This window comes from Epinephelus fuscoguttatus, linkage group LG8, assembly GCF_011397635.1.
Source record: "Epinephelus fuscoguttatus linkage group LG8, E.fuscoguttatus.final_Chr_v1".
In the NCBI taxonomy this organism is placed as follows: Eukaryota; Metazoa; Chordata; class Actinopteri; order Perciformes; family Serranidae; genus Epinephelus; species Epinephelus fuscoguttatus.
In genome coordinates this window covers 42,990,224-43,007,945 of record NC_064759.1, presented here as the reverse complement: position 1 = coordinate 43,007,945, position 17,722 = coordinate 42,990,224, and the positions used below count along the sequence as shown (strand labels likewise).

Genomic DNA, 17,722 nt, shown 5'->3' with positions numbered 1-17,722 from the left:
AAACCGTCCGGCGCCTCAGGGGGGGAAGGTGGCAACTTGCTCACACTGTTTACAGTGGGGGCGGGGAGCCGCTGACGTCAACTGGGGACATTGTCGGGCGGTGGAAGGAATACTTTGAGGAGCTCCTCAATCCCACCAACACGTATTCCAGTGAGGAAACAGAGACGGGGGTCTCGGGGGCGGGTCATCCAATTTCTGGGGCAGAAGTTGCTGAGGTAGTGAAACAACTCCAAGGTGGCGGAGCCCCGGGGGTGGATGAGATTCGTCCTGGATATCTCAAGGCTCTGGATGTTGTGGGGCTGTCCTGGCTGACACGCCTCTGCAACACTGCGTGGACATCGGGGGCAGTGCCTCTGGAGTGGCAGACCGGGGTGGTGGTCCCCATCTTCAAGAAAGGGGACCAGAGGGTGTGTTCCAACTACAGGGGGATAACACTCCTCAGCCTACCCGGTAAGGTCTACTCCAGGGTGCTGGAGAAGAGGGTCCGGTCGATAGTTGAACCTCAGATTGAGGAGGAGCAATGTGGTTTTCGTCCCGGACGCGGAACTGTGGACCAGCTCTTTACCCTCACCAGGGTGCTGGAGGGGGCATGGGAGTTTGCCCAACCAGTCCACATGTGTTTTGTGGATTTGGAGAAGACTTACGACCCTGTCCCCAGGGGCATCCTGTGGGGGGTGCTCTGGGAGTATGGGGTTGGTGGCCCCTTGCTAAGGGCCATCCAGTCCCTGTACCGAAGGAGCATGAGTCTGGTTCGTGTGGCTGGCAGTAAGTTGGACCGGTTCCCGGTGAGGGTTGGACTCCTCCAGGGCTGCCCTTTGTCACCGGTTCTGTTCATAACTTTTATGGACAGAATTTCTAGGCGCAGCCGAGTGGTGGAGGGTGTCAGGTTTGGTGACGGGAGGATCTCGTCCCTGCTTTTTGCGGATGACGTGGTCCTCCTAGCTCCATCGAACAGTGACCTCCAGCTCTCGCTGGGACAGTTCGCAGCCGAGTGTGAAGCAGCTGGGATGAGAATCAGCATCTCCAAGTCTGAGGCCATGGTCCTCAGCCGGAAAAGGGTGGATTGCCCACTCCAGGTCAGGAGGGAGGTCCTTCCTCAGGTGGAGGAGTTTAAGTATCTCGGGGTCTTGTTCACGAGTGAGGGTAGGATGGAGCGGGACATTGACAGGCGGATTGGGGCGGCGTCAGCAGTGATGCAGGCGCTTAACCAGTCCGTTGTGGTGAAGAGGGAGCTTAGCCAGAAAGCGAAGCTCTCAATTTACCGGTCGATCTATGTTCCAACCCTCACCTATGGTCACGAGCTCTGGGTAGTGACCGAAAGAATGAGATCGCGAGTACAAGCGGCCGAACTGAGTTTCCTCCGCAGGGTGGCTGGGCTCAGCCTTAGAGATAGGGTAAGGAGCTCAGACATCTGGGAGGGACTCGGAGTAGAGTCGCTGCTCCTCCACATCGAGAGGAGCCAGTTGAGGTGGTTCGGGCATCTGGTAAGGATGCCTTCCGGACACCTCCCTTGGGAGGTGTTTCGGGCATGTCCAACCCGGAGGAGACCTCGGGGCCGCCCCAGGACACGCTGGAGGGATTACATCACCCGGCTGGCCTGGGAACGCCTCGGGGTGAGTATGAGTATGAGTATGTCAGTGGTTAGCTCACCAACCACAGCAGTTGCTAGTGGCTTAGCAAGAAGCCACTATATCACCAAATACCAAGCACCAGCTACTTTTCGAGAATGTGCTCATTAACTTTGCAGTTCCACATGGTTTGACCAGGTCTTCAGACTTCACTTCCCACAGTGCCACTTTGACCTGGTGCACTGTTGCTGTGCTGTCGCTTGGACCTCTGAAGGAGGACCTCTGTTCAGAAACACATGCATTTTACTGTTCATTACTGAAATCAGTCTGTTATCTCACACATCTCACACTTTTTTCTGTTTCATATAGGAATCACCCATCTAAGTACTCATGACTGCACCTAACTTAGTCTTTGCAGGATGGAAAACCTTTATTTTCTGCTTTACAATCATTAAAAAATATGTTGCTCATGCATGTTATAGCTCTCTCCTACAGGAGGAAGCCACAGCATGAGAAAAAAAGCTCTTGTCTTACCTGTAATAAGAAGTCAAAGAAGGCCAGTCTACCCCACTCTGAGTGTTGAACTCCCACACAGGGTGCTGTCCCCAAGTCTGCTTCTCTCCCACAGTGAACCTGCAGCAGCCTCTGGTACTGGGTCCAGCTGAGTGCTACTGAGTTCTGGTCATTGTCTCTATCAGTGAGGTGCTGAATATCTGGATCCCACCATACTACAGGTCTGGGGATGCCACTGATGTATCGATAGGGTAAAATCTCACTGTGGAAAGTCCTCAGCACCGCAGGGAGACTTCTGTTGAGTCCCAGTACCCTGTCCAGGTGGAAGGCAAACACTTCAAACCAGTCATCAGTGCGTTTGATCAGGCAGCAGTGCCCCTGCTGGCAGTGCTCACTGTGGGTTTCTGGGTGTCTGTGGCCAGGTCCATGCTCAGGTGAGCCCCTCTGGGAAGATGGCTGCTGTGATGGAGAAATACAGTTATATATATATATTATATAATGCTTTCCATTTAGTGTTCAATTTTCAAACACCACTTTGTATTAGACACCAAACCCAATTCCTCATGCCTTGGGCTATATTGTTAAAATAGTATAATTTGTGACGCAATCAGAACAGCGTTCAAACTATAACTTTTTCACCAGTTTCATATTTGGAACAATTGTACTAGGGCTGTCACACAATTCAAAAATGTAATTTAATTATTACATGCTCTGTGATTAATTAATCTAATTTAACCACATTCATCAATTTTTGCTGTGACAGCATTTCAAAATTTCAGTTCAAATGAATTTTAGCAGATGTGTCGCAGTAAAGCTGCTGGATTTTGGACACAATTGTCCCCCTGTCCTCTACCACTGAAATTGGTCTGCAGCCCATTGCCATCCATTTAGCAAGAGAGTTAGCAAGTCGGTAACAGTTAGTTTTACTCAATTTGTGTCTGAGTGCCTGCTGAAGTGTGGCTTGATGAAGCTGACTGCTAGTGCTAACATCAGAGGCTGGGCTAGCTCGGACATCTTGGTTCACTGCTAAATGCTTTGCGTTGAGGTGATATTTCATGCTTTAAGTACTCCGATGGTACAAAAATTCTAACTACAGTGCTCCTATTATATCAACAGTTCCATCTGGGCATTTTTTAAATGTAAATGTTCCATTCAAGGGGCCAACTGCCTCCTGCATCCTGTCTCACCTGCCTCCATCATGTGACAAAGCCACTGTGGCCTTCAATGACACACTGGGTCAAAGAAGAGTACCACAGGCTATTAATCAGCGTGAATTTTTTTTAACACATTTTTTTCTGTGATTAACTCATCAAAATTAACACCTTTTTTGACAGTCTGCATTACACTTTATCATCCTTCGACATCATTTCACGGTAATGCAGATTAAAGGATCAGTGAAGTTATTAGTCATCTTTCAATACTGTCTTCTTTAGTCAGTCTTAACTAGTAGCTCCAAGCCTATTCAAGTATTGTAAAATAGCTAGTAGCTCTGAAGCCCATTAGATTACTGATATAACAGTATGTTCCTGAAAATTAGTGAATTTAACTGTAACTTCAAAGTTAATGTACATTTTGAATACTGTGATTTAGCAGGATGCTCCCACAGAATTACTGTATTGCACTGTAACCTCACAGTTAAAATTACAATATTTACCTGTATGAATTTCACAATAAAATTCAGACTTTGGTTGAAATTCACAGTAAAGGTCTTTGAGGTGATAATAACGTAATTTATTGTGAAATATTACAATTACATATTGGAACTTCCTGGAAATATTTTGCAGTGTGGGACTGAGTCAAAATGAACTACAGAGCTCATGTTGATGATGAAACATGTAACCTAGTGCAGCAGTGTGGCTCAGTCACAATGGAATAAGATATATCAGGCTTTGGGAACTCAGATAATGTCTGTTAATGGGATCAACACATGACTGTTTGTGATTAGTGAGGCTGCAGCGAGGTGTGGCCAGCCCTGTAAACACCCAAGTCCGTCACTGACTGAGTGAGGCAGTGATAAATTTAGACTGAAAGAAACTGCAAGTATATTTCCCCTCATCTTCACAAGGAGACACCAAGTGGTGGTTTAGTTCTGTATACCTGTGATAGTACCTCCCACTTTGTAAATAGCGGCCTGGGTAGGGACTTTCTTCTTTTGTCTCCAATCAACAAACATTCATCTCCATTGTGTGACATTTCAAATGATCCCCTAACCATGTATTACAATGTACCTGCTGGTGCATAGGAGGATCCAGCGCCACTCTGAGCACCTGTCCATGGGCAGGCACCCTGTTCTTACTGACCACTTCACCCCCAGCTAGGAGCTCCATCCTCTGGATGTCATCGTCAGAGAGCCAGGGAAGAGGCCTGAGATCTGGACTAATCCTGATCCTCCTGTGGTCACTGTCTGGGAAGTCCTGGTCTCTAAAACTCTGACACAAGCCGTTGTCATCTATCTTTACTGCTGACTCTAGTTTGGACAAAGCCTTTCCATGGCGCAACTCCCCAGGGTTGTTCTTTGCTTCAGAGGGATCCTCTGAGAGATTCTGGTGTTTTTTAAGATCCCTGGAGGGCTTTTTCACAGCCTGCTGCTCCTTACCAACTTTGTCAGATTTCCCAGAGTGCTTTGTTGCTTGTCTGTGTTTTTCCAAAGCCCGGTGATATTCAGTTGGTTTTGCACTTGTATAGCTGCCATGTCTTTGTGTGTCTGCATTCCTGTTTGTGTGTCTAGCCTCCCATCTGCCTGCCAGTATGTCCACAGCTCGTCTGCCACTTATTAAGGTATTTGCTGGAGCAGGGAAATGTGCTGCTGTGGATTTGCTCCTTTGTAGATGAATGTAGGCCTGTGCAGTGTGCTTTACCACAATACTGTGGTTGCTTGGCTTAATTCTATGCTTTGGCCCTGTGCTATTGACTGTAAACTCTGGGAGATGGGGATGATGATGAATGGTTGGATGCTGGGTGGCGCCTGCCATCTCTTTTCTTCTGGAAGCGATGCCTTTGTTTCTGTGTTTATGTCTGTGTAAGTCTGTGAAACGTCCCTCTTTGATGCTGTTTTTGTCACTAACCCCCAAAGGTTTAGGTAGCACTGAATGTTTAGATGTCTCTTTTCGAGTGCTGAACTTCCAGGCCTCGCTGTGGATATGAGGGAGCTCCGTGACTCTGGGCCTGAGTCTGAACTTCCCAGCAGAGCTTAGGGCTCGGGACGACCGCCATTCAATGTCGGTGTGCGGCAAAGGATGGGGCAGAGTCATGGCCATTACAGAAATCATGAGGAGGAGGAGGAAGAGGGGTGAGAGGAGGAGCAGCCATTTTTGACCACAGCAGAGTTTTGACCACACTCGCCAGGCCTGGATGAAAAAATAGACAAAAATAAAAATAAAGACAGAAACACAAGTTAGAGGCAGACCATCAGAACCATGATTATGATGGATGGCACCATAAATTGCAAAGATAGCACAGAAAGCATTTGCTGAATGGAGCGCTCAGATTTCTGTGGGGTTAACCAAAGGCTGCACTGAGATCTCCTGGCTCCAGGCACGTGGGATGCAAATGTGTTCATGACTCATGACTGAAGAAAGAAGAAAACAGTCTGTGCTATGGCACATTGTTTTGTTCTGTGATATCACAACAGTGATGCATGATTGTCTGTTACCCAAAATGGAAATAAGAGAGAAAAGCTGAAATTTGGTGACAAAGAGGAAGCAGAGCTAAAACATCCGTTTATGCTGCACAAATGTGAATATGTAAGCGGCACAAAAAAAAGCTTGTGTCAGCGGCCTCTGTGTGGCCAGTAGCTTACAGCAGAATTTGACTCATACAGCTGAGACCAATAAGATTGTGGCATTCCCATAATTTTGTGCTGCCTTCTGCACGCAGTGCACAGCTAGAGGAAAGAGCTATATTTTACAAAATACTCACTGTCACTGTCCTGATATGGCTCATTGTATACACACCGGAGGCTATATGAAAGTGATTTCACAGACCTGCTAACCCTGGACACATTGTTCGAGTACCACTTTGGTGATTTAGATGTGTCAGATATGAATCACTGCTGTTTGCACAATGAATAATTGTACATATTGTAAACTGCATACATGTGCTTTACAGCAAATCATTTGCATACATACAGTAGTCAGACACACAAAAAAGTGAGGGATGCACTGATGTGAAAAATGTTGTTACCAATAATAAATTGTTTACAAAAGTATCTGTCTCTCAGCTGCCTAAACACAGCTTACCAAGGATCACAATTTACTTTAGACCAGGGGTCGGCAACCTTTATTATTAAAAGAGTCATTACTGGCCAAAAAAAGAAACAGAAAATCTGCCTGGAGCTGCAAAACAAATTTGAATAAAGGTAACAGCCTAATAACTCTAAATTAGCCCATCAACATTACAAATTGTTCTTACTGATCATTCATTAATATGATTTACCACAAGGTGGCTACTCTGCAGTGGGCTATGTATATCTTTGCAGTGTTGGTGGTGAAAGCAAATGAATCTGTCCACAAACTATTAAATCTTCTATTTTCCTCGAAGACTTTTCATTTTTTGGATTTGGAATCTTTAACTAGCCTGGCTAGAGGCTAGCCAGCCCTACTGAGGTTCAGCTAAATGCAGAGGAAAAGGTGCCAGGCCACAGACGTATGACACATATTTTAGTTAATGAAATGTTTAAATATTTGTAAATTTGATGTATAGGCTACACATTTTTAGTTGTCGAAAGTAATAATAACTCTAGGCCTACAACAATGACAGATAAAAATCTGAATGCTAAAAAATAACCATTATTCGTTCCATGATTTTATGTCAAAGCCACAGGGAGCCACTGGAAAGGGTCTAAAGAGCTGCATGCTGCTCCAAGCCTCAGGTTGCCTACCTCTTGGCTAAACACTAGCCTACCACTACAGCTGCATTGACACTTTAGAATTTCTATTGTTTACAACCTCAGAACAAAGGAATACTTCGCACATCTACTTCAAAACAGGTACATAGGAGAGGGGTAAACAGAACATAGTGGGAAAACTCTAACACACTGTCTAACTTGTAAAAAATAATGATTTTAATGCTGCTGTTCGGGGGGTAGGGTGAAAACTTGTAGCCAGTAAAAAGATGTTTTTGTCAGTGTCCTGTTGATAGATTGTTGTAGTGACAAAGCCATTATTTTTCATAACCCATATGTCTAGGAAGCTTACTCTCTCAGTACTATAGTTTAATGTAAATTGTAAGTTACTGTCAAAACCGTTCAACAGAATGACAAAGTCTGCTAATTCATCAGGACTTCCATCATAAATACAAAAGATGTCATTTATGAATCTGTAGCATTTTGGAATCTTGGATAAATGTGTGTTCCTGACTGGATTGAAAACAAAATTCCTTTCGAAAAACAACAACAACAACAACAACAACAACAACAAAAACAACAGCAACAAATACATGTGCATGATTGGGTGCACAAATGGCGCTATTACTAGTACCTGAAATCTGCAAATAGAAATTATTTTCAAAACTGAAGTAGTTGTATTTCATGTCAAGAGTTAGCAGACCTTGTCTTTGTCATTCTGTTACAATTATGCATTGGCTTCATTTTTTTTGGCCTCAGCTTGGACAAATCACATATTTTTATGTCAAAATGTTTACAGGTTGACAGGTCTGATTTGCTATAAGAATTTAAAACACCTGGGGCCGTATTCCCAAACATTCTGAGAATACTCTCAGAGAGCTCCTAACTTAGACTAAAAACTTTTAGTAAGGAGTCCTAGCTTAGGAATGATTTAGGAAAGTTCTAAAAGCAACTCTGAGCAAGGAAGGGACAAAAACTTTTATCTCACTGAGGGGGTGTGGTTGACCCTGTTGCTGGGTGTGATACTTTCTTATAACAGATGTGATTGGTTGTCATAGACACACCCTTTTCTAGGCCTGCAAGGTGTGGACACCCAGTGGAAATGAAATGAACTGCATCACAATATGACATCTTTCGTCAGTCAGTCATTGTCAGTGCAATCACTCTGCTGATTGAAGGTTGAGACAGACAAAAGTCATCACCGCTGCATTTTTCCAGTTTTTCAAATATCTTAGTATTGTGATAATTTTATTTCTGCCGTTACAGCGTTATTTTGTTAGGTTTGAAATGTGGGGGTCTGCCCATTGGTCCGACAGCCCATTGGTCCGACATCCCATTGTTCCGACCATAACCCATTGTCCCGAAGTCCTGTTGTTCCGAAATCATCATGATGCCCTGTGGTTAAGGTCTGGTTAGGTTTAGGCACAAAACCACTTGGTTAGGGTCAGGAAAAGATCATGGTGTGGGTTAAAATGAAAAAGAAAGTGACAAACACATAAGCTGTGAGCCTGCTTCGCCTCAAGCCTTTCCCAGCTGACCCAGAGCCGGTCGCGGCGCACCATCAAGGCAGAAATACAACCACCAGGAGCAGTTCAGCACTGCCGAGAGCTCCCCATACAACCCGGACCCCAGAGTTAGTAACAGGAGGTTATGGTGTTTCACTCTTTTCTCTCTATGGCACTTGTAGGCCTTGTGGGCCCACAGTATATGGTTGCTTGGTTAAATCTTAAAGGTGCTATGCTCTGGTATTTTCATATTCGATAGAGCTTAATTAGAGGTAATAGTTGAACTTTAAAGACGTAAAAGCAATAAAAAAAAGTGCTAATTGTTTTGATTTTATTTATTTTGAGTGTTTTATTTACATTTCAGAATGATGTAAAGTATTATTTTGTATATTTTGATCGAAAGAAAACTAAATTTTATCTTATTGCACTTAAAGTATAGTTGTTTGTGTTATATTTCTTCATTCTAATTCCCGTTTTGATTAATAATTGTTTAAAGGGTACAGTTAGCACATAAGCCAAAAAACATAATAGGAGGTATATCCTTTTTAAATTTACTTTCTAAAGAGTATTGGAGGCACCACCCAGTCATTTGTTAATTAAAGATAAGGTAATTGAGTTTGTATGAGTCCAGGTAATAGCGCCACTAAATTCTAAATTGTACCCAGGCCCCGTCTAGAGTACTACTACACTTAGCAGATTACATAGCTACATGGGATGGGTGTTACACAACATATTAGGAATTGTGCCCAAATGACATGAGCAACTAAAGCCTGAAGGAGACAGTGTAAGCCCTATTGGCCTGCTTTACCTAGGTAAAGCCATAGGTGACAGGCTGAAAAATGCTACGTCTCCACTCTGCCCCAACTGCTCTCTACCTCTCTCTCTCCTCTTCTCCTGTTCTTCATTTAGTTGAGTGCAGACTGAAGGAATGTTTCACACCCTTGAGACGTCTTCTCCATCTTAGAGCTGTTAACAACATTCCCAGATCCCCCCACCTGTGAAAGGATCCCATTATTCTTCCCCTGGAATGGAATGCCCTGAACCAGGCTGCCTGTGCTGGCAGCGTAAGTACTGAGAGAGCCTGTCATACATACACTTCTACATAAACAGTAGAGTCCTAATGTGGGCCATGTGTCAGACTCATATTTAACCACTGTATACACCAAAATACCATTTTGTAATGTGCTATGCTGAATAGTGTTGCAGTGCCAATGGTGGACATCTACCATGACAACTATAATACATTGTAGAGGGTTCACAATGAATACTCATCAGTCCACGATTGATCCAAAATGCTACATGGAGCAACTGAATGTTACTGAATCATTGCTATGTTTAGTGTCAGACTTCAATGAATTACACTACATAAATCAGACCATTGCTGCCTCTACTGCTCTAAATTGCTTTATATCGCAACAAATATTATTAATATTTACAACAAATAAACCAGGTTGCCAGCCTCTGACTCAATCCAGTGGCATGAGTGAGAAGTGAACTATCATTTTGCTTACACTTGTTTATTGTAAAGACATTAGATTGCAACGATTAGTTGATTAATCAATTAGTCAACTAACAGATAATTAAAGTGCCACTCCATACATGTTTAAAGACATAAAGATTTAAAAAAAAACAACACAGAAAAATACCCTGAAAAAGGGCTAAAGGCACATCTACCCCTTTTTCTTGATTCCACCCTCAACCACTGCTTGTAATGGGTTTCCCTTTCCTCTCCTTCCAGCATTGGCACAACAGATTAAAACAAGGTGTGGAGACACGTTTCAATATCGGACACTGGCACTATGTTGACCCGTGAGAGAGCAGTGCACATCAAGATGGCTAGCATTAGACAAAACATCAGAGAGATTCAGCCATACATGTTACAACCTTAGTCAGGCACAGACCAGAGTGTGGATACTCAACCCAAGCCCAATAACAACCAACGGGAACCAACAGGACTCAACGGGACAGGACTCAGTGGGTTGGAGTTGGACAAATATTCCTAAATGATGTTCAGATTCAGATCAGGTTGGGCAACAGGGTGTCACTCCAACCTCATCACATATAGAAGTTTGTTCATGGACTTTCCACATCAAGATATGACATGCAAGGTGGGTGCATTGGTTGTTGACGTTCTTAGATGTCTTGTCAACTTCAGCCTGTTACATAATTGTTGTCTGTTTTCAGAATATGCTTTCTTTTTCACAGGAAAGAATCGTTTGCATACAGTCACTTTCAAAATATACGCACAACAATTTTTTTTCCCCATCACTTAACGTGGTTACATTTTGCAAACACACACATGGTTGGGTCTAGGCAACAAAAGCATGTGGTTGTGTTTTGGAAAAAATAACAGGATTTGGCCTTACAATCTTATGGGAAGTGAATATCAGCCTCCCAGGTAAAGGTCAGTGATTGTTGGACCTATCCACCACCACTCCCGCCCACCCTACTCAGACTACTGCCGCATTAACATTCGCTGTTGTCCACCCTGTCATACCAATGTGAAAGGACGGCTTTTTACATCGGTGTCTGATGCTCAAAGTCACTGACCAAGGCCCAGATCTCCACAACTTTAAAGTAAATCCAGGTTGTGTTTCACACGGAGCTGCAAAATCGAGTAAGGTAAAGCTGCAGGACCTGAGGTTTCAGGTTTAGGACCATTTAATTTCCCGAGCGGTTTAGTTTATTTAGTTTATTTCTCACCTGTGTGCTGGATGTATGGGCTCCAGCAGATTGACCCGACTGACCTGACGCCATCATGGCAAACAAAACGGACACTACGCTGCGTTCACAGTGCTATGTGGAAATCAGACATATCAACACTTAAAATGTGGCTGTTGAACTGTAAAATCTGGTATAATTTATCGCTTTTATACCGCAATTGGTGCTCAGTACTGTCTAAAACAAAACATTTCATACACTTATTTTTATTTTGAATACATTGTTGTATTTTTCAAAATTCAAGATCAACACATGAATTTTCAGTTTCAAATTTTATTTTTTCAAGTACAAAACTTTTGACCCTAATGTAGCTCCATACTCTTTGACATGTCCTTACATTTGTGATGTGATAGAGGGGAGAAGGAAAGAAGTTGACAGAAATCGCTGTAGCCTCCGAAATCCCCAGTAACAACCCAATCTCACAGAAATACCACGACTTCTTAACACATTTCATGGTGGCGGCACGCAATGGGTTAAAATTACGTGCCGGTACCACAGAAACAATGCCAATTTAAAGTCAATTAGGATCTGCTGTCGTGGTAGACACACAAATTCTTTTGTTCAAATTTCTTTATACACACAAAAACACAAGTGTCCTTGATAACTCAACAATATGATAGGTTAATGTTAAGGCCATAAAATAAAATACATGTATTTTGCCAGCTTTTGATAGCATAGGGCTTTAAGAGCATTGTGTTGTGGGCGGCTGTGGCGATGAACTATGTTAAGAAAAAGTAAGGATGTTGTTTAATTTCAGATATTTTAGCTAATACTGGTGTTTTTGGGATGGTAGCACTTCTGGTTGTAAAGTTGTCAAATAGGGTTGTAAAAAAGTAAATGTACTGAATATATAAAGTATCTAGTACAGCCGAACTATCATGTTATAATAATAATAATAATGATAATAATAATAATAATAATAATAATAATAAATATTATTATTATTATCATTGTTGAGGGCAAATTATAAAAGAGGAATATATTTGCCGTTTTAATAGCTAATGTAAGGGGAACAATGTATCCTCTAATAACTATAATCTAACTACTTCATTACATCAAAATGACAGTTATATTAAACACAATTCAATGTTTTTATGGGACAAACAATCATAACTAATGCACTATAATAAATTCAGTCAAATGATGATAAAAATAACAATAAAATAAAGTTTTCTAAACTAGAAAACAACATAAACCACAGGCATTACATTTTTACTTCGCAGCAACAATGAAACCTTATGATGAATTATTTCAGATGCATCAATACTGTACTTAATATATATAGTGAAAACCTATGATACTGCATGCGCTATTTTAACATATTATGAGTTCTTTGAAGAATATTTAAGAATTCAGGAGAGAGTGGTTCAAGGATTTAATCAACTCAATGGTGTGTCAGGACAGATGAATACAACAGGAGGTTCCATTTCACTATTTTTACGGAGGTTTGAGACGTTTTCTAACAACTGAAGAAAAGAATAAATCTTAAACTATCATGATTTCTTATTTGTTATAATTAAAAAAGATAACAAAGATAATTTAACTTTGAATACAACAACTATAACCTAGGAATCAGGAAATACCTGAAATGAAATTTAGTCAACACAATAAACAAGTAATGATCTTCTAAGGATACTCTAAATGCATCAAAGGAAACTCACAGTTCATGTACTCAGTTCAAACAGTTTGATTGGAGGATCAGGCTGGCCCACATGCTTCTTTCTATTCCAGGATAAAAAGGACTGCCCCCTGTGAGCTATGGTAAGATAGATTCTGGGGGAGGCAGGTAGGAGTATCTGGGGACTTTCTGTGCAGGTAAATGCTGACAGGTAGAGCTAGAGGATTTTCCACACCTTACTTAAGTTGATTGTTGAGGTGTGTAGAGGCGAGTTAAGCATTCATAATGCATTATAAGCCTCTAGTTTATAACCAGTCAGGAGCATCCATAAGACACTTGACAGTTGTAATTCATTATAGGTCACATATGTAATGTTTTATGACTGTTGATATAGTGCATCAGTAAGCATTATGTTTATGAGTGTAGTCATAGAGCATTATAAACGCATTATAATGCACTGCATTCAATGTATTATAAAATACAGATGATGGTATTCACAGAAAGTGTTATCAGTGTCTTACTTCATCGGTGTCTGACACGGAAATCACGGCCCAAGTGCTGATATTCAATGACTTCAGGATGAGACCGGGTTTGAGAGACATGAATGTAGCTGGAGACACACTGTAGGTTTTATGTGCTGGGGTTGGCTGGACATTAGATTTTGTCTATGCTGTTGTGCACTTTGACCTGCAAAATTAATACTGACAGACTCTCCATACAATACAAATAATGCGAATACACACATTCAACCCGCTCTGACAGGCCAGGTGTCTGACTACCTGTTTGACAACTTTTTCTTTCCTTTCTCTGATAATATCCCTCCTATTCTTCTGTCTCAGCTGAGGGCTGCAGGGGAGGTATGCAGAATTAGGTTGAGACATGCAACAGGTGCTGCAGCTAGCCAGCCAATCTCAGGGAGGAGGAGGAGTGAGGAGATCTGGAGGCAGAAAACTGTCTCATTACACCTTTTCATGAATGAGACCTTCAATCAGTCTGTTTAAAAAAAGGCAGAGAATCCTGTAAGAGGAAACATTGAGGTGCTAAACATACCAGACCGATGTCTTCACAACAATAACAACAACAAATGGAAACCGGCCATCAGTAGTTGGCATCACAAAGCTAGAACAAAGAGTGCTTTCTTCCAAAGTTCAACAATGATGAGGTGCAGCATTTTATTTTAATCTGTACACTTCAACACAAACAGAGACATTGAGCAAGAAAGTGAAGGCAATGACTCCATGGATCATAATTGACACTGACACACTAACTGACACACTAGACAGGATAAAAGTACACTCATTTCTCTTATTAGGCTGACTTTCCCACTCTCCTGTGGGTAGGGAGACCAGGGGCCCGTTGTTGGCTTAATTGGTTCGAACGCCAAGCCAGGCTGAGGGGGAGCAGCTATGTCAAGCCAGGTTTAACTTATTTAGGTATGTGCGTGTCCACGGCTTTCTTAAATAGACCACATGGGTCGATCACAGTTTCACTGATGCACCAATAGAGAGGACACGTGCAGCTTACTTTCCACCCAGTGAGCAGCATGTCATTATGAAGACTTATAAGGAGGTTAAACACATAACTACAAAAGGAAACACAGCAGCAATTATTAAGCAGAGAGAAAATGCATGGCAGACAATTGCGGACTGACTGCTTGCGTAAGTAATCTAAAAACATACCCTTGCTGCGCAAATAAATCTGTCATAATTACAATTAAAGTTCCTTTCACAATTGCACACTTATGCTTGTGCTCATAGAAAATATATTTGTAGCATGACACAGATGCTGAACAGCCTGACAGCCTACCTGGAAATACAGTAGAGTATTGCCTGAAGGACATCCACGGTGTCCACAATTGCTGTGCTATGTGTTTTACAGAATTCACAAACTGTCCGACAGCTATATGCAAGTCATCTACAGAAGCAGATAGCGCTGGCAGATGTGAAGCTCCAGTGTGAGAAGAGAAAGCTGCAGGGCATGGCGCTTGACAGACAAATAAAAAAAAAAACCCTCAAGGAAACTGGACTTGGAAATAAGAAACTAGAGAAAGAAGTAAGTGATTTTAATGCACACTGTAAGCATGACTGTGATGCAATGTATTAATCAATGTTATTTCTCTCTTTCTCTCCCCAGCTCCAATCAGACAGTGACTGATTACAGTATTTTTCATTTAAATAAAATGAGGTCAATGAATATTGTGGTTTCCTCTTCTTGTTTTCATTCATTAATGTAAAGTACACTGGAGTTATTGATCCAGTTAACTGGGAATGTTATTTGGGAAGGTCATACAGTTCTGAAACATAATAACCACTAATTGTGTGCTACCAATGCCAAATACACCTACTTGTATGTGTATTCCAACAATTAATCCTTTTATTGGTGAGGATATCTGCATGTCAAAGTATCCTTGGCCAAGATGCTGTACCCCAGATTACTCCCAATACTGTATGCACCCTGTGTGGTAAACTGACGGCATTAGTGTGTGACTTAGAATGGGAGAGTGAGCAGCTGCACACTGCTTAGCGCTTTTATCTTAAGCGCTTTATACTTTCTATAAAAATAAAAAATTAAAATAAAATCCTGCTATAAGAAGCTATTTAATAAAAACTGCAAACAAAGCAGCTATTTAACAAAACCCCCTGAAAAAAGCAATAATGTACTAGCTCAAGAGCAAACATGCCCAAGGCAGATGAAAACAAGTTGTGTTATAGTTGAAGTAATATGAGTTAATATGATATGAGTGTGATGCTTCCAGATATTTCTATATATAGTGCACAATGATTTATTTATTTCAATAGAGTCCTGTGAATAAGCCTATTTCTAATGATTTCCACAATGGGGCTTTCTGAAGAAGAAACCTTTCTCTTCCTGTAGAGTGAAATGAGAGCAGCCCTCTGTTCTGCTCTCCAGTCAGCAAATTTCTCCCTTTCTCTGGAAAGCAGCCATCAGATGTAATTACCAAGGTGAAATATGACATGGATTAAATCAGACGGGGATGTTCTTTGTGAGGAAGGTTAAATGCTTCTAATGAAGTGCAATCTTTGAAGATAGGTTTACATCTTACAAAAGAAGTTATGTTATGAAAAGGTATCACTGTTTTACTGCACTGTACAGCTCTATGTTGAATGCTTTCGATCACTCTTACAATTCTAAATCTATTGTACATACACTCTGTACTCTCTGCCCTCAGAAGTGTTCAAACATCCAATCAATCAATTTTAATTCTGAAAGTTATCTTAAATTTAGTCTTAGTCTTGAGATTAAACTGCTTAGTAGATTTAGTTACATTTTAGTCATTTTTATCCTTGCTCTATAAGCTATACATCTCTTTACTTATGCTCTCAAAAACTTTGACACCACAAACAACTAATCTGAGACAACTATGATTTGTAACCTGGTTCATTGTGAACTCTACTTATCAATCTTACCGTTAGGAAGCAGAAAATTAACCTATGCAACATGTTAGTTGAAGGTTTAAACTCATGTCCTCTCACGGAGTTGGTGATTAAGAATTAAACGTTCAGCTCTGTCAGAGAAAAGTGATCTGAGTTCAGACTGAACTTCCCCTAAAATGGAAAGAAATGGTCAAATGTGCACTATTGAATTTACATTAAAATAAGAATTTATATTGCGCTAGGATGCGTTTAACATCATGACTATCATGTTCAAACGACAGCTGTTTATCAGCAGTTTTCAAACGTGACCTCCCTGTCATACATTCTCATGTCAACACGGTGGACGCGGAGCCTCCAAGCATTCCTATGAGACAGCGCTGAGCAGGTTTTTTTCATGCAGCACAGCGAGATGGTCATTGGATAAATGCAACAAAATCGTCACCTCCAGGGAGGCTCAGCTTCCCTGGGACTTAATGGAGTGGTATGCGGGAGATGACGCCCAGTGTATGCATGATGATTGGAGGAACTGTCTAAAAGGCTGAACCCCTTTGTGATTGACAGCGCTTCGCATTTCGAGCTCAGTCCTATGCGGATATTTGCGAGTGGAGTCTTCTGACAGAGTGCTCTCCGGAGTTCTTTATTTCCATAAGCGATATAACTCATTTTCACTGTTTGTAAACCCATCTGAAAATCTTTGAGGTGTGTTTTGCTGTGGTTCTATGGCATGAGTGTGGTTGAAAAACAGCTTCAATTAAATGTTCCTTTTATAAGTTACTGCCTCGCTAAAATATGACAAATTTTATGATGTAAACTTAAAGTGAGCTTCTCCTGTTTGAAAGACCAGCAGCCGCCACTGCAGCGCAGGTACACTCACAGATAACTGTGCCTCCCACCCGCCTGTCAAACAACATCAACCTATAAACCTTTCTGAGACAGTCCAGCTTTGGGTGCAGTCGTGCATGGATCAACAGATGTGAAGTCCGGCGGCCAGTGGCTGCTTGCTCTGCTGTCATTCAGCGGCTAACAAGCGGAGCTGCTAACAACAACCGCTGCAACTAACAAACTTCACAAATCCATTCAGCAACTCCACCATCCACAGTCAGACACACATAGCTGATTATTTACTGCTCTGGTGTGAGTGTTTTTGCTGGCTAGCGAAACATTCTGGCAGAGACTATTTACTGGAGTTTACCAGCCTGTCACTCATGAGGCATTTGAAGAAAATTTCAAGCAAGGCTGTTCTCGGCACTGTCATCATGTCTCGACGAAAATGAAACATTAACTTTGTCTTAGTTTTTCTTATCAAGATCTAAATTTTGGCTTGTTGTTTTGTCCTCTGATTTAAGTCTTTAAGGAAAGGGTTAATATATATTGCTTGTAATAACAGGTCATATTTTTCTACTGAAATATATGCAAATTAGGGCCGTAACGGTACATGTATTTGTGTCAAACCGTTCGGTACGCGACTTTCGGTTCGGCACGACCCTGTACCGAATTATTGGGCGCAAGATATTATTTTATTTTATTTAGTTTTATTTTAATTCCGTTTTTGCGAGCCG

The 17,722-nt window shown here is 41.6% G+C and overlaps 1 protein-coding gene across 1 annotated transcript in view; it reads right to left on the bottom strand.

The window, feature by feature from the left end:
- Positions 1-17,722, bottom strand: part of gask1a (golgi associated kinase 1A) — a 143,222-nt gene that overhangs the window by 64,366 nt on the left and 61,134 nt on the right. Inside the window, exons 2-3 of the mRNA XM_049583153.1 lie at positions 4,310-5,428; positions 2,103-2,540 (exon numbers count right to left, since the gene is read on the bottom strand). Coding sequence (XP_049439110.1) covers positions 2,103-2,540; positions 4,310-5,350 — 1,479 coding nt within the window. The 5' untranslated portion in view covers positions 5,351-5,428. The remainder of the gene's footprint in view (positions 1-2,102; positions 2,541-4,309; positions 5,429-17,722) is intronic.